Source organism: Dermacentor andersoni, chromosome 3, assembly GCF_023375885.2.
Source record: "Dermacentor andersoni chromosome 3, qqDerAnde1_hic_scaffold, whole genome shotgun sequence".
Lineage (NCBI taxonomy): Eukaryota > Metazoa > Arthropoda > Arachnida > Ixodida > Ixodidae > Dermacentor > Dermacentor andersoni.
In genome coordinates this window covers 80,810,683-80,833,474 of record NC_092816.1, presented here as the reverse complement: position 1 = coordinate 80,833,474, position 22,792 = coordinate 80,810,683, and the positions used below count along the sequence as shown (strand labels likewise).

Here is a 22,792-nt window from a genome sequence, read left to right as displayed (position 1 = left end):
AGATGTTTAGAAGGCTACTGTGGGACTGAACATCATATTTACTCATTTGTGAAGCCATATCAGCTCACGCCTATATGTCAAGCGGATCCAGCGTTTAGCTAAATAACTATAGGAAGCAGTATGAACTTGAAGTGGCCTTGAAGAAAGAAACTCTGAATTTGTGTAGATGAAGAAGTTAGACATCTTCAAGTGCACGAACGAAATCAGCCTCATAATGAGAGAAGAAAATATCTGTTCGGCTTTAGTAATTATGCTACGGAAGGAAGTCGTGTGGTCGCACAGGCGTTTAACCACATCATAATATTTGAACAAATACTTACTTTAACACGAAGGCCGTCGCAAGGAAGGGGAGAATTAGAGTCTTGGAGAAAACCATTCTAAATCAAGTTAGCTACATTCGTGTTTTAAGCTACAAGCATGCAGATAATTTTCGAACCTACCATAAAATCGGTTTTAGTGCATTTCTACCCGAGGAGAATCTGAGGGAAGCTCTTGTGTAAGTAAGCATTGTACAAAACTTCGCGGAAACGTAGGTATGTAAATATTTGAGAACAAGTGCGTAGTCGTTTTTTTTTTTTTTTGTTACTGCAGAATGCATTGTTCTTTTCCCATAGCCTTAAACAATGCGCTAAGGCTCACTGCACGAGCGACGGACAGGAAAGGGCATGGTGCCCCTCTACTCTGCAACGCACAAAAGCGCTACGGCAGGGTTCGTGCCCTCTCCGACATGGGTCAGAAAAGGTTGCCTAGTTAGATCTCCTACAAACAGGGTTTTTTAACCTAGTACAGTCACGGAGTTTACGGCCAAAGGCTCACCGTACTCTTATCGAGTACGCGCGCCTGCAGCGTTAGGAATAACCCGGTAGCAGTCCACCATGCGCTAGAACGAGAAGTTGTGGGAGTAAAGGTGCCACGTAACTAACTTGTCGCAGGCCTGTGATCATCTGCCGCGTCCATGAAGTACTGTGTGGAAGTGAGCTCGGGTGGAGAGGGCACGCGGTGGCCGCGACTCAGAAGGCCAATCAGGGCGCATCTCAGTGACGCATGCTCTTGCAGTGACTCGGTAGTGACAAGCGCGGATCGCGTAGGAAATTAGCTCCGGCGCGCTAGCCGTGCCCGCCAGGTTGACGTTTAGGTGGCGGTTCAACGCGCGAGCTGGGCCATGAGGCGCGGGAAGACACACGGATTCCCAAAGACTGCAGCAACAATTTCCTGCGTACTAAAACACAAGGCTGCCAATGTGTGCGCAGATTCACGTGACTGTTGAATTTCAATCCACCGCGAAGGGTTTAGAGTTTCCTTTGCAACCTGAAAAGTTATAAGTTGTCAAAATTAATTTTTAGCGATTGTCTCCTTACATAATAGCCAATGCTTAGATTTTGCAGCTAGGGTCACAATTTTGTGTGCTTTAAATATTTGTTGTAGGACAGAGGCTGAGGACGACACCGAGCATTTCCGCCACCGGCTCCCAATAACGGGGTACAAGGCGCGACAGCGACGGCACGAGGACAGTCTGATCCCGAAGCTGCAATGATGTCGATTGAACGACCACGACCGCACAGCTATGGCGGTCCGAAAACGAATGCGCTAGCACTCTATGACGACGATAGCGTGGCGACGACAGCAAAACGAATGTCGAATGACAAAGCTGCAATAATGGCGATCCACGACTGCATCACAACCACAAAAATATACCTAGTGGTCCAAGATATTTGACAACTTGGGCCACTAGGTTGGCTTAGAAGGTGTGACGATGACGGCATGACGAGAGTAAAATATTAGGAATCTGGAGTGGCGGCAATGTATGACCACGACGGCGTCACGAACAGGAGCACTTACCAAGCGGCCCAAGGAGTCAACTTCGGCGACTGGGTCGGCGTAAGAGGCTAGATAGATGGGCTCAAAACGGCTGAACGAGGCAAGTAATTCTATTCGCAATAATAAACATCAATAGACATACTTATTACACGACTGCTTCATGCAAAAGATGTGTTGCTATGCACAAAGTCGCTGGATCGAAGGCCGGCCATGGTGGCCGCATTTAAATTGGGGCGAGATGCGAAAGAACCCCAGGGGGTTGAAATTCTGGATTCCAATACCACGGCGTGCCTCGGAATCAGATCCCGGTTTGGGCACGTAAAACCCCCTAATTTTGGTGCACAAGAAAGAAGAGCATTCTTTTAATATATTTAAGGCTAATTCACACAGGCGACTGAGAGCGGTCGCAGACGAAGTTATTCGCAATGTTACCAATCGCAACTGGTCCCGAATGGTCACTGTTCTCGAAAAGTGACTACTTTGGGCCAGTAGCTCACTGATCCATTTTTCAGTCGCACGACCATGGTCGCAAAACTATTAAACCATCAGTGGCTCGCCGTAAGTTATGTTATTCATGCCTTTTTATCTTGCGTCCCTCTGCGTCGCGCCAAATAGAAAGCGCTCTCGTCATGTCAGCTGTTGACTATTTGAAGGAGATACGCATGGGTGCCGTTAAACAATATTCTTACCTCTACAGCAAGTTGCACCCTTTGTTCAAAGACTATAACAACAAGGACCTCGCATGGAAAGAGATTGCAAGATTGGGAACATGCTCGGCATCTCCCATAACTATCTCAACAAATATCCCTATACTTTGATGTTTGTTAGTATACGTCAAAGATGGAAGAGTTGTTTAGTTGGTGCGTTGTGAATGAAGGAAGAGAAACGCGCTGCACGTAGGCCGCGATGTTGTAGTAATGCGCTTCTCAGTGCTAATACGTTCCCGCTTTCGATGAGTCCATGTGTGGTTAGAGCGACGCCGTTTTCCAGGCAAGGAATCGGATTCGAAAAAGCATCGCTGCAAAATCGCGACTTAACGCTTGACTACGATCCGTTACTGTTTATGTTGGGAGTACACACGCCCTGCCTGGCAGCTTCACGTTCATATATCTATTTAGAACATATTTACGAATATTTAGTGTTACTTCTGCAACAAATGCATCATCTGCGACGCAGCGTCCTCCCCCTATTTCCCTCCCCTATTAATGGAACATAGCTGCGGGATAATTACAAAGAAAAATTCATCACCGTGCATGATTTGTCTGGAACATAGCCGGAACCATGAAGCCTCGCGGATTACAGAACAATGTGTGTTCATTAGTGAAGGCAAAACGGAAAGAACTGCGATTTGCACTGCTGTATCATACATTCTTAGAAAATATGCACAGCTGTGCTCCTTCACATATATTTTATACGTTTTCCCGAATTCACATAACTTTTCTGGAAAACACAAAGGGATATCGCAGCTAACAAACTAGAGTCACGGAGAAGGAGAGAAGGGGCTTCTTGATAGCCTAATTTATTTCTCGTGATATTTCGTTTCTTTCCATGTACAATTCTTTATTTTGCAGGAACCATTGCTGATAAAAACTTAGTAATCTAAGTGACATCTGTAAGCGCTAGCAGCCAGAGGTGCACGAGAAGTAGCGCATTGGTGCAGGCGGGTGGTTGATGTGACCATTATCAAATGGCCCAACTTCCAAGCAATGCTGGAGTTGACTGACGTCGCAGCAGACCCACTGGTGTACTTGATTTAGCTGTCGCAATGAAATAGTTTATTTTTATGCCTGGAAACACACAGGTACATGAAAGCCAGCTTCTCAGGAGGCGTACATGCGCAGCCTGTAGTAAAGCTGGCAGCGCACGCAAAACTGGTGTTTGCACTGGCAGACAACGGACAATCATAATATTTCTGTAGCTTAAAAGTTTGATCTTCTTTCACCACATCCATAAAACAATATTTCCATGTATTCCTAGCGAGAGGTTGCACTTCTGTATTGTCGGAAGTTCCACTTTTAGTGTTTTTCAAAGAAAACCTCAATCTACAGGTTGCGCCAATGAAAGACTCATCTGTTTTAATTCGGTCTACATGATCAAACGCGATTATGCATGCGTGTACACTGATCTTATAATGCAATACTTAAGTTAACGAAGTTTGTCTAAAAAAATTTTAGAATTCGCAAATGCTAGCGGAAAATAAAGTTCAACCAACACTCCTCGTAGCGCGCAAAGCCAACACTTTGTCGCAGCTAGTAATAAAGTTGAGCTACTCCAGCCGGTGGAATTTGCGGGTCGCCATCTTCGAATACCATCGTCGATTAGAACGCCTTACAAGGCGATATAAACCAGTCCAGAATGGCAGTGCTTATGCGGCGCACTGCGCTCAGAGAAAAAAGCGCCTGTGTTGGGCGATATAGCATGCTTATATATAGCATTGTTTTTTCTATATAAAGGTATTATCATTGTATAACACGAACAGACGAAACTGGAAAGAAAGGGCGCTAATTATTGTCCAAAAATACTGTAATCGTTAAACACCTGAATGTCATGGCATTATGAAGCTGTACAGGACCCATAAATTTAATAGGCTGGATCATTTGACAATAAGTAGGCTTGCAACAATAAACTTCTAACTAGAGGTACGTTTTGCAGGGTGCTGCGCAGCATGGATGACACTCAATGAACGTAACGCATAAATTTCAGCCCATATTTAGGATAGAAGAAAACATTATAGTTTCTGCCATACAATGGTTGATCAAACAAAAACCTCAAACTCTCTGTAAGTGGACCGTGCTAATTCACATCATGACTTGCATGCTGGCACATAAGTGGTGAGTGGGAGTAGGCATTGCTTAATTTGTAACAGCACTTGAAGCAAAATGGATGAGCGAATGAGAGGTTAGCGGGCATCAATGAGTGGCGATAGCTGACGTGACCACTAGTGACTACATCTGCACGAAGCAATATCCCTGTCAAATGCTATACATGAAAATCTGTTTTCCCATTGTGATTGTAGCCCAGCAGCAGAACTAGTAATTGATAGAGAACAACCAGGGATTTCCTCAGATGCTACGAAACCAAACGTCGATACCCGTAGTTATCCGTACAGAAAAGTTGAAATTTACCTTACAGTTAACACAGTCGTGTTTGCAAGGATCGCTGTAATTTTCATGTATATAAGTTGTCTGAATTGAAAAAAGTATTGAGAAATGCACCAGGCAAATGAGAGGTTGTGCTTAACGATGCAAAAAAATGGCTGTGGCTTAGCTAAGGTTAAGCCGAGGGTGCGAAGCATACTAGCCTTTATTTTAGTTGTTGAACCACTGTTTAGCCTGGTGAACTGCTGTTGCTTGGCTATATTTGGTTCGGCTAGTAGAAGAAACAACTCATGCGTTACTCTGCTTCGCCTTCAAGAGTGGAACGCGACAGCGTTCCCATCGACCCGCCAAGGGGTGTAAGGCAATGGGCTACGGCGCAGCGACTACGCGCCCCGCATTGGACGCGGTGAGCGTCGAGCAACGCAGCGTTCGGCGCGGCAACAAAATGTGCGCCTGAGCAAGCGACGCACGCCTGAGCCTTAGAAAAAGCTCGTTTCTAAGGCAACACTGCATTCACTAGAGGCACTTTTGTACCGCTTCGAAGCATCGTACTCGTGGCTCAGTGGTAGCGTCTCCGTCTCACACTCCGGAGACCCTGGTTCGATTCCCACCCAGCCCATCTTGCAAGAGTTGAGCCAAAGCCACCTAGAAAAAGCGCAGCTGCTTATATACCGCCGCGACGCCGCGAGCGACGGCGCGAGTTGGAGCCCCGTTTCTCCTAAGTCGTGACGTCACGGTGTAACGTGGGATTGAAGGCGACACCGCCGTGCCTGAGGAGCTGGGTTGAGCTCTAGTAATATGCTTCGCATAAAATGTTGCATAAGCATGGCTGTAATAATAGTTTCTTTCGCAGAGATGCCAGATAAGAAATACAAGTTCAGCCAGCACAGGCTCCAGCAGCGCAATGTTATGTTGAGAGGCATTTTCGACAAATATAGGCCTCGAGTTTGAATGAGTGTTTATTTCATCTTGAATACACTTTCAAGAAAGGTGCAGGGGCAAAAGGTGCACAGCGCCTGACAGGGGCCCCTGTACCCCCAATATAAGTTGTTATTATACATTATTTAGTGGTAGTTGATTGGCAGTGAGCGGACACACACAGCGTTACATATTTTAACACATTATGCACGAGTTTACACAAACTGAGAACAGAAATAAAATAAATTTTTGGGTTACAGTTTGTTTACTAATACAGATAATAATATATAGTTCACAGTCAATAACGTAAAGGGTATACAGGTAAATTACCATAGTACACGAAAGTGCAGCATATAAACCATGAACATGTACGTATCCACGTAAAACAGGAAAACAGGAAAAAAGCGGGTTATAATATACTATGTAGCAATAATCACTCTCTCAAACACTGAGTTAGTAAAAATTCCTTCACATGGTTTTTGAAGGCGTTTCTTGCCATACTGAAATCAATGCTATCTTCTAGCTTATTTAGGATTGTTAGTACTTGGTACCTGGTTGTTTGTTTACCATACTTGGTCCTTGTGTTTAGGGTCCGTTTTCTTTTTAGTCTCATATCGTAAGGAGCTTCATTAATGTTTTCGTGTATATAGAGTGCATTTTTATATATATAGTGCAGTAGTTTAAAATCGTAAACGTCGTTAGCTTTAAGCATTCGGTATTTAAAAAATAATGGTAATGTGCTTAGTTCATGACATGGTCCCTGATATTTTTCGTAAATGCGCAATATTTTCTTTTGTAGAATAATGATCCTGTTGTAGTTAGCTTTTGTTGTGGTACCCCATACCAATATGCCGTACGATAATCTGGAGTAGAACAGTGAAGTATATAGATTTTGTTTCAGCCAAATAGGTATTAAGTGTGCAATTTTATACAAGCATCCAACAGATCGGGAGAGTTAGGTAGCTAAATTATTAATGTGTACATTCCATGAAAAGTGCTCTTGGAACCAAACACCAAGAAATTTTTGCTCTTTAACCCTGGTTATCTGTTGCCCTTCAAAAGTTAAAACTATTTCTCTACTTAGTGGTTTGTTAAGTGCACGAAATATTATGTACTTTGTTTTTGTTGTGTTAAGCTGCAGCCTATTTTCCCGGAGCCAAGCCGCGAGGGATGCAAGGTAAGTGTTGGCCCGTCTTTCTAAATCTGTTAAATCTGTGGAATTAAAAAAGATATTAGTATCATCGGCATACATAATAAGTTCAGGAGAGTTGGGTATAGTTACAATGTCATTAATGTAAACAAGAAATAAAAACGGTCCTAATATTGACCCCTGTGGAACGCCTTGCGTTAACTTTAGCTGTGATGATGTGGCGTCTTTTATTTGCACGATCTGATAGCGGTCACTTAAGTAGTTTTTAACGAGCTCTAATACAACTCCCCGCACACCATATCTAGACAATTTGTGCAGTAGGATATCGTATTTTATTGAATCAAATGCTTTCTTTGTGTCGAGAAATAGACCAAGTGTTAACTTTTTACTGTCAATGTTAGTAAGTATGCTATCGTTAATATAGCACAACGCTTCTTCGGTTGATCTATTTTTTTGAAATCCATATTGGCTACTAGACAAGATTTTGTGTTTGTCAAAAAAAGAAATTAGCCGTTGGTTAATCACACTTTCAAAGATTTTGGACAAAATGGGGAGCACCGATATCGGTCGGTAATTTGATAAATTATTTCTATCACCTCCTTTAAATATAGCTCTTACTCGTGCTATCTTAAGTTTATGTGGGAAAACACCGGTTGTTAGCATGAGATTAATAATGTGAGCAATTGTCCCCGAAACAAAGCGAGATATTTGTTTTAATTCTTTGGAGCCAATTTCGTCAATTCCAGGGGCGACGTTACTTTTCAGCAGCCTTATGGACGCTTCCACTTCTCTAGGAGATGTTGGTTGCATGAATATTGTTTGTTCTAACATGTTTTAACATATTAGTCTCACAATCAGTGGCATTAGGCTCCTCATAACATCCTGCATTTATGAAGTGGGCATTCATTGAGTTAGCCAGATCCTGACCACAAGTAGTTCTACCATTTATAGTCATTTCCTTTATATCACCAAACTGTATTTTTCTATTTGTTAATGCATTTACCATTTCCCACACCTTCTTAGGGTTGTCATAAATGTTCTCAAATTTTGCTGTGTAGTAATTATTTTTAGCTTTTCTTAAATCATTGTTCAGAGAATTTCGGATTTTTTTGTATCTACGAAACGCTTCAGGATCCCGGCAGCCAAGGAATTCGTGGTATAATTTATTCTTATCCTTTATACGTTGATATAGATTTTTGTTTATCCAAGGTTTTCTGTATTTTTTATTTTTACGCACCACGATTCTCTTGAATGGAAATGCTTTATCAAAACAGCTATAGGCCATGTGAAAAAACATATCATATGCAATGTCGACATCGCTCTGCTCTAATATAACGCTCCAGTCCTGCTCTTGAACTAGGTTAACGAATGCCTCGCGTGAGCTATCACTGAAGTTTCGTAGAAATGATACCTGCTCATCAGCCTCATATTTATATCGAGTAGTTAGAAGAAAGAGTGGCAGATGGTCGCTAATGTCGGAAGAAAAAACACCCGGTTTTATATAATCTGCACTGAAGTTTGTTATACAGACATCCAATAACGTAGCACTGTGTGTTGTGATTCTAGTGGGTATATCTATATAATTTTGACAGGCATACGTTGACAACAAGGTCGTAAATTCTCTAGAGTACGGGTCTGAGGATTTCAGGTCAATATTTATGTCGCCCATAATGACAAATGGAAATCGAGAATTATGATGCTTAGTGAAGAGACGACTTCCTAGCCATAAGAAGCCCTTAAAAATGTCTGTAATGTATCTTTCTTTTTGTACAACATAACACTCTAAGCTTTGCTGTCTGCTGTACTATAATATTCGTTGCTTTCGAAGAGATGCAAGAGAAGAAACGCAAGTGTGAACAGCTTAGGCGCCATCGGCGAAACGCGATGTGAGGAAGGGTTTCATTTTCTACCAGTAAGAAGCTCTTAAAAGTTCTTTTAAGCGAAGTTTCTTGTTTGTACAACGTAACACGCTACGCTTTACTGCTTGCAGTCCGTGGACATCAAGACATGACAACACAACTGAAAGTTCGAAGTGAGACACACCTAATATTTGCTGAACTTTAACGTAAGAAACTTTCTAGTTACCATGAAGGCAACAAAGCTACGCATGCTAGCAAGTGCGAAGGTACAGCAAGTAAGAGCGGGACTGAAGCATGGGTATTAATGGGCGAAGATGATGTACTTCCGCTACATATATTCTAGGCACTGTACTCTACAGCCCAGCGGGGAAGAACACAAGCCACCAAGTTGTTGCCCAATCAAGTCTGGAACACTCTGCGCAACTCAGAGACAGAAGGCTACAATTAAAAGGACGATATTGCATATATTGCACTGCCAATTTACGCCAGTCTGAGGGAACTGCCACCTCGTGTCGCTCAAGACTTCAGGCACTTGATGGAGTCAACGTTAATGAGGCAGAGGTGGAAAATTGGTACGCAAGCAATTAATATGAAGGCTTACCTAGAGTGCTGCTGGATATTGTAATACATGCGAGGTCAGCATTATCCCGACAAAGCTTTTATTTCACATAAAAGAAAATGTTAAACCAACGAACTGCTGGCAGCAAAGTGTTGCTTCATCAGGTAAATGTTTTACACAAAGAGCAAAATTAATAAAACCGTAGAAATCCCGTTTACTACTTTGGCACTCAGCAATACAATTTCACAATTCTGTAAAGTGCATCTGTTGTGGCCCTTACAGCCGACGAAACTGATACATCACACAATTTTGTGTGTTAAACCACAAATACGCGCTGTATTTAAAACAACAGCAAATGCGTGGAAGAATTTTGCGCAATCTGTATGTTACTATGCGAAATTTCCCACTTAAGATGATACAACAAATGCAGTTTACGTAATAGTGACAGCCTTCCTTTCTTCTTTATTTCTTTCTTCAGTGCTTCGCGCTTGTGAAATTTGTTATTATATTTTTCGTGTTTTCAAACATCTGAACTCATTTTCTTACAGTAAATGAAACCTCTGATTGTATGGAAAGCCCGAACATTTTGATATCTCTAAGGTTACTAATTGCGTTTAAATCCGTTCAACAGTCCTGCAGTGATAACGCAAGATGTTTACATCTATTTGATTAGGTAAAGAGAAGTTGGTGTCCAGGTAAAGGTAAATTTTATCATTTTTGTCATAATTTACTTTAGTATAATGAAACCATCCCTTTCTTTAAACAGTGGCTTAGAGCTGGACAGGAACAAAAGAGTGACCGTTTTTATTTATCTACACTAACCTTTGCAGTCGTATTTTACGCTTCTGCCCGAACTGTAGCAGCTTGTTGCTAATCATTCCCCTGTGTGCCTTTGAACATTCTAGAGGTAAAATATAATATTTTTATGTGTTCAGGCAAGATATCAGATATATCAACTTCAAGAAATCATTTCGCATGCAACTGCGACTACTGTTACGTGTTTCGCTGTCCGTTTGTGATATTTTTAATACGAGAAACGTCTATGTAAACAAAGTGTTTATTATGAATAAACTTAACCACAGACCATGTCCAGTGTATAGATACTTGTGACCACTTTATCTTGCCAAAGAACTTGGCCCGCTGTGATGAAGTGGTACGCCAACGTGCCCTGAACGTTCTCGGCATACTTATAAACTTATTATGCCAAGTTTATGCAGCTATCATTCAAATCCTTAACAAGAAAATTATTTTGAACCACAGGTAACCCACCTACCGAGCAGCCGGGCACTCAGTAGGCTCTGATGGCAACAGGGCACCGCCGGCTAGTTCTTGTTAACTCCAGGTACCAGGGAAAAGTCGTCTTTCCCACTCCTCGCTTTAGGCATAGCCTGGTGGGCTCAACGCCACAGAGCATGCTGAAGCCTCTTTTATCAAAAAAAAATGTGCAGCACTGTACAGGTTCCCACATATCTGTTGATGTTGTTATCGGCTTTATATGGTCCTCCCAGGATTTCATATCGTTCTGCCAGTGTACCGAAGGCGTTTTCGATTATTCGGCGGACCCTTATCAAACGGAAGCTAAAATTTAGCGGCTTGTGGGTCTTGCTTGCGTGTTCATGTAATAGTTCAAAAAACATTTATCAGTGCAATAATGAAAATGCTTCATGAGTCTTTCAGAGAAATGCATAACCGCAGTACACTGCAGCTGCTGAAATGCAGTATGGCATGCACCATCGTAAAAATGCCTTGTCACGCAAAATATTCCCAGTGCAATGCGCAGCTGTATCTTTCTTTTTCTAAAGCTCAGCCTTCCAATAAAGGGTTTTCTCACTTTTTGGAAACCTTTTTCTCGGCACAAATGAGCATAGGAACTGCCTAATTAACATACCGGGTGATCAATCTTTAAGTTCTCCGAAATTTTTAAAAATAGCCACTTGCAGATAACTTAAGTCTAGTCCTTGAGCTGCATTATTCAGAAATGCGGACATAACTTCCACAAGCAATCAAAAGAAATATTCAGCTATTCACCAAAAATCAACTACTTTTGAATTTATTACTCTACGACACATATTGCAATCTACAAGTTCAGCTGATCTGTTTGCAAGGCTAAACACTTGAAATGAATTTCCACAATGACGTCAGTTTGGAGGTATGCGTCATCAAACTTGGCCTAAGATGCACTTTTGTTGAATTTACGTTACTACCAAAGCGCTATTTTACAGATTGGAGCACACAAGTAACTGGTACGCCAATGTATTTCGTTCCAACCTTTGAGAAATATTAACCAAAACGTGTCATCCTGAAAACTCATTTCAAGTGGACATGTCTTTTAAGCTCATCGGCTTCATTTCATAAACTGCAATATGTGCAGTGCCGTAAGGTAATTATTACTTGACTATAAGCTTCGATTTGTCGTGCTAATCATGTCTGCCTCTTCGAATATTCCAGCTCAAGAAGAAGAACTTTGCTATCAGCCATAGGTGATTTTTAAAAATTCCATAAGACTTCAGAATGATCAACCTGTGTGTAACGTTTCATAATGTTGCTCTGCTTTTTCGTCTTCAACAAGATGTAAAATTAAAGAATGTGTGGTGCGTTTTACTTTTTTTTCCGGACTATTTGATGTCCCCTTCTTAGCATACCACACGGGTAAGTTTCCTTGTCAAACAGAATAACTGTGATGTAGGCTAATAACATCAGGGATAGAAACAAATATATTCAGTGATCTGCAGTGAGCCTGTTCCGTCCTTGAGCCTGCAAGCTTCATCGACGACAAAGAAGTTTAGGAGAGGCCCCTCAATCCCGACAATTCTGCGCAGTCGCAGCCCCAACGTTCCTCTTTAAATTTCTTTCTGCAGAGTGTACCGGGAGAAAATGACACCGTCACTCTCACTGCTGCACTGGCGGATTTACACGCACAAGAACCTGCGCACAAACGACGTGATCGCAAAAACGTGTGACGGGATAAGTCGGAAACAGAATGTGACACCATATGCGCAGGTATATGTCATAAGCACTTTTTCTGGAATACGTCACGTAGATACCAGAGTGTGCAACATGCTTAATATATTCAGCGGGTGCTGATGCGCACGAATCTCTAGCTATCGTCATCTGCGACGGACATTATTTACTACGGATACGTGAAACTTCTAAAAACAGAAAGCTGTAGTTAGACTCTCAGGAACAGAATGTTTTTGGTTTTAAAATGGCATTGCAAATAACGTTGAGCCCACATCCACCCCGATTCGCACGGAACGTTACGCCCGCTCTGTCACCCACGTGTCACAACTGAGTTAATGGGATCACACTTGAAGACTTGAAGACCGACAGCACGCCTGTGTTCGAAGCTAAACATTTCGTCACGGTTCAGAAAGTAAGCGAGCAAATAGCGAACTACGCCATTCCTACAAGCGATTACAAAATACAGAACTTTTTCTTCCAATTCTTGTGCACAGCAAGAACAAACCAATCGCAACTGAGCACGCCCGCGAACAATTACGAAGAATATACGACACATAGGGCAATAACCACCTTAACTGTGATGGCGTAGGAACATCGCACCATGTATACATCCTTGATTACGTACTTCCATCACAATTGACGCTTGTTGCTGGCTCTCCGCCCTGACAGCAAGAAATTATTGGGAAATTCCGTCATCGATTAGTCTCATCTCACGCTGAGGGCAAAGCATTGTGTATGTTTTCTCATTCTGATAGAGGTGGACCATTTATTTTGATGCTGCGAAGGCAACAGAGGTGGCGCGGAGTCACAAGAGTGGTCTCATTTCTAGTACGCAGATGGTGCCGCAGCATCAGCAATGGTGATGCGTTGACTATGCCGAACGCTCTAAAGACGTAATTGTTCAGTGCATACATGTTTAGTTGAGTGATCTACATTAGCACGCTGCATTATGACGGTGGCAAGGAAACGTGATATAGACGCCGAGCATGAGGATGGGGCGCGTGTGAACAATTATGGAGGCCAATTTATAGTCCTACGCATAGCTGGCGAAAACTTCTTGTGGCAGTGCAGCCAAACCTATGGAGCCGAGTCACACCTGTTTTGCCATGCCCCTGCATGTTCTGGCTTGAAAAATTAAAATATCTATTTTATACAAATACATTACGAAAATACATTATTATTATTATTATTATTATTATTACTGATCGTACATTTAAGCGCAAATACCATGCACAAATGCCAGTGAGATGAAGATGGCTCGCGTAAGTTCATTACAGAAACATTCACGTAGCGCACACAGACTCATTGGACAAAAAAAACTTTCGTTTAGAATTCGTGACATCCTTTGAGAAAGACCCAGTAAGAGTAGCGACGTCTTGCATCGAAGAATAACTTTGGAGCAGGAGTTAGCCTGTGAAAATTGGTCAGCAGAAAAACATAAACGATATGCAAATCTCAATGTATACAGACATCACACCGACATCATGGGTAGTGCCATTCTCTGTGCTTGCAGTCGCAAGAAAACGCACACGTGTGCAAGTACAAAAAATAAAACAGTAGACATTTTCATTCTAGGAATCCTCATAGCTTTATTGAATGAGAACGCCAGAGGATGCTTAACCTTTCAGAGATGGCTGACAAGTTCCTTCTCTTTTGTGAGATGCCCCGCGGCAAGTGCAACCACCGGGACACGGCCCATACAATTTGCCGCACTGTAAAAATTGCAAAACACGAAGTTTACTGATAGAATGACTGTTCTACACTTTTTGACTCATTGCCTCCAAAGCAACTTTTGCAGCTACTTCCTTGACACTCTTGCAACATTTTTTTTTTTGCTTTTGCAAATAGCAAAAGAAAAAAGGAAGGCAAATTAAATGAATCTGGTTTCTTGCTTTGTTGGAGACCGGTGAAGTGAACTCATTATTTCCATGTCACGTGTCATATGTCTAAAAAGGTATTTAGTACCAGACTTTGGCGCTCCTTAACGCGGGCTCAAGGCCTGTTATGAGAAATATACTTTTTCTTCAACACCGGCGCGAATCGGGGTGAGACAAGATCTTTACGCAAATCACTTGCTTTGAGGCAGAGTTTTTCGCATACTAAATATTCAAGCAGCTAGCCACATTATTAGAATACTGTGCTTCACGCTTCGCCCTCACCTCATAGCACATTGTGGCAAACGATACATCAGAGTGAATAACAAGACCGCAAATTACAATAGTCGAGTTCACTGCCCAAAATGTAGAAATGCAGATGCTCAACGCATTCTTTACGTATCACTTTGACGGCTTAAAGAGAAAGAAAATGTCAGAGGAGGAGGAGGAGGAGGAGGAGGAAGAACTTTGTTCAGGTCCTGTACAAGGTGTTGCCACCTGCCTGGCTACTCCCATGTTGGGACCAGGAGGTGAAGCATCCTAGCCCTATCACGGGCGTACTCGACAGCCAGGAGTTGAGAGATATGATCGTGGGATTTAATCATTCCGGAAAACCGATTCCGGGAAATTCCAGAGCCTGGCTACCCGCACTCCCAGAGCATATGTTCAAGCGAGCATCTTTCTTTTTTGCATGCTTTGCATACAATATTCATGTCAGCAATGTCATACCATTCCTTCATTTGTGCAGGTGACTAACAGGACTCTGTTTGCCTAAGTGTAACTGCTTGTGTTCTGTTTAGCCTACCGTGAGGGGGTGCGAACTCCCTATTTCCCATATAGTATTTTGTAATCTTATTGTACGTCATGAGCGTATCTCTCTGCTTGTTCTCCAATCCAGCAGAATCAAAGCTATACAGCTCACAGCTTTCCGTGCGTTGTGTTCTCGCCGCGCAGGCTGCGTTGAAGCAATATACAGCATGAAGATAATTACTGTCGCTACTACTGCCACGCTTCCTCACGCCAGCGTTTTGTCAGCGAGTGTGCGCGGCCATCGAGTGTGAAGTGTGCATGTTCACCTGTGCGAGCTGACACCATGCTTATTAATTTCGCTACTAAGCGAGTGTTTACAAGTTCACATGGTCAATAAAATATTATAGTTACTTCTTATGACTGCCTACTAACTTGCTATATTAATGAATGCCTCACCTTTCGGGCGAAACAGTGACTTTTTTGTATCGGACCAGGGTTCTGCTCTATATTGTTAGGGCGGGTTCTCGATTCTAAAATCACGTCCTGGCGGCGTTTTCCAATGCGAAAGAGACATGGAGCAGTTTGTCGTTGCTGTTCAAATTTTTATGTTCCTAGATCCTTTCATAGACTTCAGCCAACTTTCCGTATCCTCAAATATTGATCCACCAAATGTCGATGGCAGCCTAGTGTACGGCAGAAGGATCGGTGCAAATGACATTGGGGCTGTCATTGCTGCTGCTGTCGTATCCGTACAGATCCTGGTCTTCTCGTGAAGAAAACCATAATCCTGAAGCATGTTTCGTAGCCTGAGGCTAGCTTTTTGGTCCAGGACGACGTTGGTGCAGTCCTTCTGGTTACGGCTCGCTTTACGGTTTTGCTGGGACGTTCAGTACATGAATGCAAAGCACTTCCACCCGATGTCACGCTGTGATGATGGTGAAGAACAACGTAGCTAATAATTTGCTTATCCGAAAACCGACTTTTATTGGGCCAACCTGTGCATATGAAAGCGAGTGACGCTGAAAGCACAGCGATAACGCCTCGCAAGGACGAAGACAGCCGACAACAAATATGAGGTATCGTTCCATATGCACCTTCAAGTGTAATCACTGCTGCTTTGCATAAGGTATAAAACGTAAACACCAGTATTTGTTCCGCGCACTGAATTTGATTGCACAAAGCTCGGCGGCAACATAGACAAAACAGATAGAACCATCGAAAAAATTCCAGAATTTTCCGATATAGAAAGGCGCCTCTTCCGCTGAGCGATAACTTTTAACATTTGTCAACCGGTGAAGTGCGATCAACTAACCAAGTATAAAAGCAACCGTGTCGGCGTAATCTAAAGAATATATCATCTGTCTAAACTGACTCGGTTTTTCCATTTAGCGTCCCATTATTGCTGGGCAAGACGTAGACCCCATGACGAACACTAGTTTACAGTGCGGCAAGAAATCTATTTCTTAACAGCAATTGTTATCCTGTCAGCACGCCAGAGAGGCCGTGATCTGGCAATAGTTAGCATTTCACGCCAGTGGCCAGAAATAGGAGATCCTTAGCGACGGTGTTCTATCCTCTGAGTGTTGGCAACCGTATAGCCCAGTGCCCCCTCGTTACACACTTCAAACGATACTTCACATACCAATGCTTTTGTTTCGGTGTTACTCTTTGGAGGGCCGTTTGCATACGCTTCTCCAGGTTATGTCATAGAGCAAGTTTGTGAGCACAGCTTCCCCGTCAGATGTCCCTCTGTACACTATTGAACGCATCTCTGTGGTTTCATGAGTGATATCGAGTTTCCCGATGTAGTTTCCCTATGTGCACTTGCGTGCTTTTGCAATAATAATATTAATGGCTAAGATTGCGCCAATAACAGCCAAGGCGAAACCTAGCCAATGTGAAAATAGTCAGAAAAGTACATAAAAACGTGGTAATTTTCTTCAATTTTAAATTATCTTTAAGAGTTTGTTAATCATGCAGTCAGAATATCCAGCATTGGCTATAATGCTACAACACATCTAAGAATGTGCGTAGAAGATGTGTACAAGGAGACGCGCCATCACCAGCAGTAAGCTTCATGTGTAAATTATATTTTCGTGGTCTCAAGAAAACATTTTCTAGTATTCTTAGCTGAGTGAATTTCCCCATGAGTGCTACTTCCCTGTTCAATCGAACGCCTACTACTTTTCATTCGAAATGCAACTGTGTGTATACTTCGGTACTAATGTTATAAATCATATAATCAAGCCAGTGGGACCCTGGACTAGGGGCTCTACCCACTCGCTTTCTGCATTTTTTTTTTCCTTTTAAATAAACGTTTTGATATATATATATATATATAAATATTGTGTTCATGGGAAGACAATATAATACAATTTTTTTCTAAATGTGGGCTCTAGACTGTAGTGAGCAAAATCTAATTTTGATGGCATAGCATGCAAATGTAACTTTATTTGTGTTTTTTTTTATTATTAAAAAACTTGACTCCGAAACAACATAAACACTAGTAAAGTGGTTAAAAGACGAACTTACAAACCCAAAACATATGTGATTGGATCTGGAAACAAAAGAGGTATAAAGCTTTATGCCTACGAAACTTAAAAGCAACGGTGACATAGCGTAAGCTTTTAGTGAACGCATATCATTATGTATTGCAAGCTCTAGCATATCTATTCGCCAGAGGGAATTACAAGCACTGAAAGTTAGCATTAGCAGCAAGGAGAAACACTGGTATCATGAATTCGATAGCTTTACAATAGAAAATAACACAAATGCGATGTCCCCAATACTGTGGCGCACAAATAGGCAATATGCCTGCCGCAAGAAACCAGTACGTTGAGAAAAGAGCCCAGTGGCCATTTCCGCGCCAGATGTTTTTTAGGAGGAAGGTAGGGACCTCTACCATTCGGGTGGTTACGACGCAGGGTAAATGCTTATAATATTGTCACGTGGTAGTGACGGTGAAGAAAGCAGCCAAACGGGGAAAGACGAAACTAGCGTTTTATTGGGTGCACTTGGGCCCTCAAAAACAGGCTACACTCAAAGAACGGCGACAGCAGCAAACACCGTCGGCGATCGTCGCAATCTGATCAGCGGGTCAAGCGCATCGGCTATTACGCATCAGTCGTCGAATGTTCCAGAGTAATCGCTGGGACCCGCGTGCCTTCCACAAAGTTCTACGTTATTCGCGTTGCGCACACATGCGATCAGATTACACAAGGTTCGGTCACAGACAGCGGATGGAAGCATTGAAAACAATCCAGAAACTTCCGATACATGCAGACGCGTGCTGCGCTGTGCGATAACATTTGTGAGGTGGTGAAACGTGTCGGCCGATAAAGACAAACAAGTACACGTGTCAATACCCCCCTCTTAAAAAGCATCGACCCGATGCTGCAAACGAAAGTAATAAAGAAAAACACTCGTATCCAAGAGAACAACAAAATAAGGAAGTTCGTCAGCATCCGTGAAATGGTATAAGACGCACCACGTGGGCCACTTCAGATCGGGCGCAGCGCCTCTGTGAATGCGAAATGTCGTCTTGCACGACCTCATAGTCCAGTGCGCCAATACGTCAGATGACCTTGTAGGGTCCGAAATAGCGTCGCAATAGTTTCTCACTCAGTCCTCGTCGGCGTATCGGGCTCCAAACCCAAACACGGGCGCCGGGCGGGTACTCGACGAAGCGTTGTCGGAGGTTGTAGTGTCGGCTGTCGGTACGCTGCTGGTTCTTTATCCGTAGGCATGTATTTATCCGTATGTAGCATGCATTGAGCAACAAAAAGCTGTATCGGGAGTTCTGCAAACTTCTGCAAACTTCACTGCAAATCAGTTCTTTTTTGCCATTATGGTTGCTTATCGGTAGCACTGTGACAACAAAAGTGGCAGCGATTTTCATTCCTTATGCACCGGAAGGATTCCACCAAGTGTTAAGCATGCCACTAAAGGTCGTGTTCGTCTCTCCACCATTTTAAACACATATGTATTGTTTGACGAATTTCCGATAGGAACTGCTGGTATCCAACATGATTAGGAAACCTAGAGGTTTAGCTAGTTATTTCTCAATTACCTTGCTATCTGCAAATCTAACGAAGATAGCGACTCAAGGAGAGTGTGTTGGGAGGCTAGGCCGTGACGAGGCTCCCACACGTGTTGTAAACGTGTTGTCCAAGTTGCGCGCCCAACCCAAAGTCGACACCTTGTCCAAGCAGGAACGTGGTGCCGTCAAGAGGTTGCACGAAAACTAGGATATTTTAGTACTTCCCGCCGACAAGGGGAACGCAACCGTCCTTCTAAACAGGAGCATGTACATCGAAAATATGCACTTGCTATTGCGTTATGTTCACACTTACGCCGACGTCACGAGAGACCCGACACCCAAGCTTTGGAGGGATCTGCAGAAACTGCTGGACGACGTCTTCCGCATGGTGCCGCCACAACACAAGCAACTGTACTACAGACTGCTTTGCCACAATGGATCTGCTCTTTGTATATATCACCTGCCGAAAGTAAACAAGCCGGATGTTCTCCTGCGCGCCATAGTAGACTTCGCACATTCCTCGCTCGACAAGCCGCCACTGGTTGGCAAAAGTGATACGCATAAATGCAGCACGTACGACTTCAGTGAAAAGGTTAAAGGTAGAAGCGTCGACTTCGACGAAGTCTTAGTTTCTTTTGACGTGTTATCGCTGTTTACGAGCGTACCAGTAGACATGGCCATGGAGTTTGCGTCGCTGCTTCGACAAAGACCCCACGCTGCCTGACAGATCCCCATCGAGGTGCATCATCTAAGTACGCTACTAGTTTGTCTATAACATACGTATTTCACGTTCCAGAAAAAAATTAATCAGCATGTCCAAGGCGCGGCAATGGGGGCGTCGATTTCGGTCACAGTAGCTAACCGAACAATAGAGGCTATCGAAGCTCAAGCGTTGTCGTTGTTTACAACCATACCTGAGGTATTTTTTCAGATCTGTCCATGAATGTTTCAGTGTTTTGCAACAATAAAACCTTGACCTCTTCACGCCTCACCTGAACAGTATGCAAGCAGCAATTAAATTCAACCTGGAAGTAGAATATGAAGGCCAACTGCCATTCTTGAACACCCTTGAGCAACGCTAAGGGCCAAACCTGTTATTCGAGGTGCTTAGGAAGTGAACTCACACTGTTTGCTACCTCAACTACACATAGGTGCACCTGCTTCGCAAAAAAAGTCTGTTGTCGGCTTTTTTCTTCATCGGGCGAAAAACGTGTGCACAACAGCAGAAGGCCACATGGTGGACAATGCACTTGTGCGGCGGGAATTGATGACTTGTTGATACCCTGAGTACTTCGTTGACTCAGTAGGGCGTCAGCTTACTCGCGCACTACCCAACCACCCTACAATCCCCAAAAAACGGGCTTCAGTGCCGTATGTCCCCGGCATAAGCGATGCCCTTGCACGCACTCTGCAGAAAACGACAAGTTCACAGGTATGGTGTGTCGACTGTCGGAGAAACCGGCAACTTCAAAACAAGACTTAAAAAGCACAGGAATGACATCCAGAAACGACACGTTGTGTCGAATTCCCTGGCCGAACACTACGCAACCAGGTCGCATACGATTACCTGGGAAAAATCTCGCGCGATTGTCAAGGTACGAAATCATTCTCCGCGTCTTTATCTTGAGTCCCTGATCATCCAAACCATGGCGCAAACCCTGTTTTGAGCCACACATAAAAAGTTGAAGGCAACTGACTAGTTGAAGGCAACTGCTGAATGAGCCCTATGGCCAATAGGCCCCTCGGTTAACTCCCTTTCTTCTTGTTTTTTACATAACGAAGGTGCCGATTCGGGCAACGATGATGCCTTGAGGTAGCATATGTGGGTTTATTGAACAGTTGCCCTCACCCAAAAAATCACGTACTCGGTATACCTGCGGCAGAAAGAATGTTACACATCCTCCGCCAAGGTTTGTGAGTGGTAGCGCTGGCCAACACTCCCAGGGTTAGTTCTAGTAATCAAAAATAAATACCCAAGAAAGTGGATGGGAAAACGGTGCCGCAGTACCTTAATTGGTAGAGGATCGCACGAGTAATGCGAAGACGCGGGAAAATTCTCCACCTGCGGCAAGTTGTTTTTCACCATCTTTCATTTCCATTAATTCATCGATTCCTTATTTGAATTAGTAAGTGCCAGCCATTTGCCCTACGTTTTCCTTGGTGTCACTGTCTGTTGGGTTGTTATGATAGGATTATTAAAAATCCGACTCCTCGGTCTCCCCCCCTTTCTTGACATCACGTGACATCACGCGACCAATCTGGTCCCTCGCGAACATAACTAGTAGTACATATCGGCCAAGCTTATTAGTTTGCGCCAACTCCAGGATCGGCCCACGAATAGTGATAGAAACGTAGCCGATACAGAACAGGGGTGGTATTTCGCTAAGAAAATTTGTGTTTGTAAAATTTGTATGACAGGAGAAACTAGAAAAAAAAACACCAGAGAAATTGTTGCTTTCGCTGGATTTTACAAATGTCTTGCTGATGCGGTGTGGCACGCTCGCCAAGCTTTGTCGTCACGTCTTCTGCTGCAACCCAGCATCTGAAGTTGTCTAATAGCTAAGTCTACGAGGTATGGTCTCATGGTAGCGATGCTGCGTTGTCGCTGCAACGCCGCATTCCAGATATGTCATCCGACTCTCGGCATGCCGTCGTTGTCACGCCATCTTCGCCATGCAGTAGTCACACATTCGTTGTCGGACAGCCGTCATATTCCGTTGTGGTCGCTCGATCGTCGTCATTCTATCTTCGTGATTTGACCCAAGTCATTATGCCATGATCAAGCCATGCTTGTCACACACTAGTCACTATGCCGTCTTCGTGACGCTGTCGTTTCATCATTGCTTTCACTTCAGTAGCATGAGCCCAATGAGTCCTACCAACATCGTCATATCGGCTTCGTCGTTCCATCGACGCCCGTTTTCATCGTCATTCTATTGTGGCCAGGCTGTCGTCATACAATATTGATTACACAGCATTTGTCAGACAGTCCCTGTCATTGATTAGCTATCACGCCAACATGTTCATGCCGTCGTGGTCGTGCATCGCCGTCATTTGAGCTTCCTAATTCGATATTCCTCATGCCGTCATCATGATACAGGTTTCATAATATTCATCATCACCCCCCTGTAATCATATACACGTCTTCCTTCCATTTTGCACATTGCGTTCCGATACTACTACACTGTACTTATTCCGTCCTCTACATAAACTCGTGGTGTGTTTGTTGTCGTACCACCATCAAATTCCACCGTCATGAATGTAACTTCGGCATTCGAATCTCCTCCTACCATCCTCGTCAGTTATCGCCATACCATTGCCGTCATATCATTGTCGCCACGTTGATATGAAACCATCGTAATGTTTTCAATACCGTCACCCTATTGTCGTAACGCCATCGTCATCATACCACTTTCGTCGATCCACCGACGTCATTGTTTAGACGTCATTTTATTGCAATCACGAAATCATCATTCAACCGCGATTATGCACCTCTTGTCATAGAACCGTTCTCGTTCGCCTTTATTACGCAGTCGTCGTCGCGCGTTCGTTGTCATGCGATTGTAGTCGTGCAGTCGTCACCAGGTTGTCGTTTCACCATCGTCATTACTTCAGTAGCGTCATGCATTCGTAGTCATACTAGCGCCATCATTCCAGCCTTCTTTATCCGGTTGTTGTGATACATCAACCTCACGCCATTGTCGTTGTATAGTCCTCCTCATCTCATGGTCATCGTGTCTTCGTCGTCACGTTGTCGTGATTACGC

General features: G+C 43.4%; 1 protein-coding gene across 5 annotated transcripts in view; it reads right to left on the bottom strand.

Annotated features, from left to right (window-relative positions):
• The window catches only part of LOC129380435 (uncharacterized), a 102,155-nt gene that overhangs the window by 41,336 nt on the left and 38,027 nt on the right, over positions 1-22,792 (bottom strand). The window contains exon 3 of one of the 5 annotated variants that reach the window (XR_008608461.2): positions 17,520-17,544. The exons of 2 other annotated variants lie outside the window; for them this stretch is intronic. Coding sequence is in view for 2 of the 3 variants with exons in the window: in XM_055061358.2 (XP_054917333.1) it covers positions 321-376 (56 nt within the window). In the remaining variant the exon portion in view is untranslated. Of the gene's footprint in view, positions 1-320; positions 871-17,519; positions 17,545-22,792 lie in introns of those variants that run through there. 2 more of the 5 variants (XM_055061358.2, XM_055061347.2) reach the window with 2 other exon arrangements.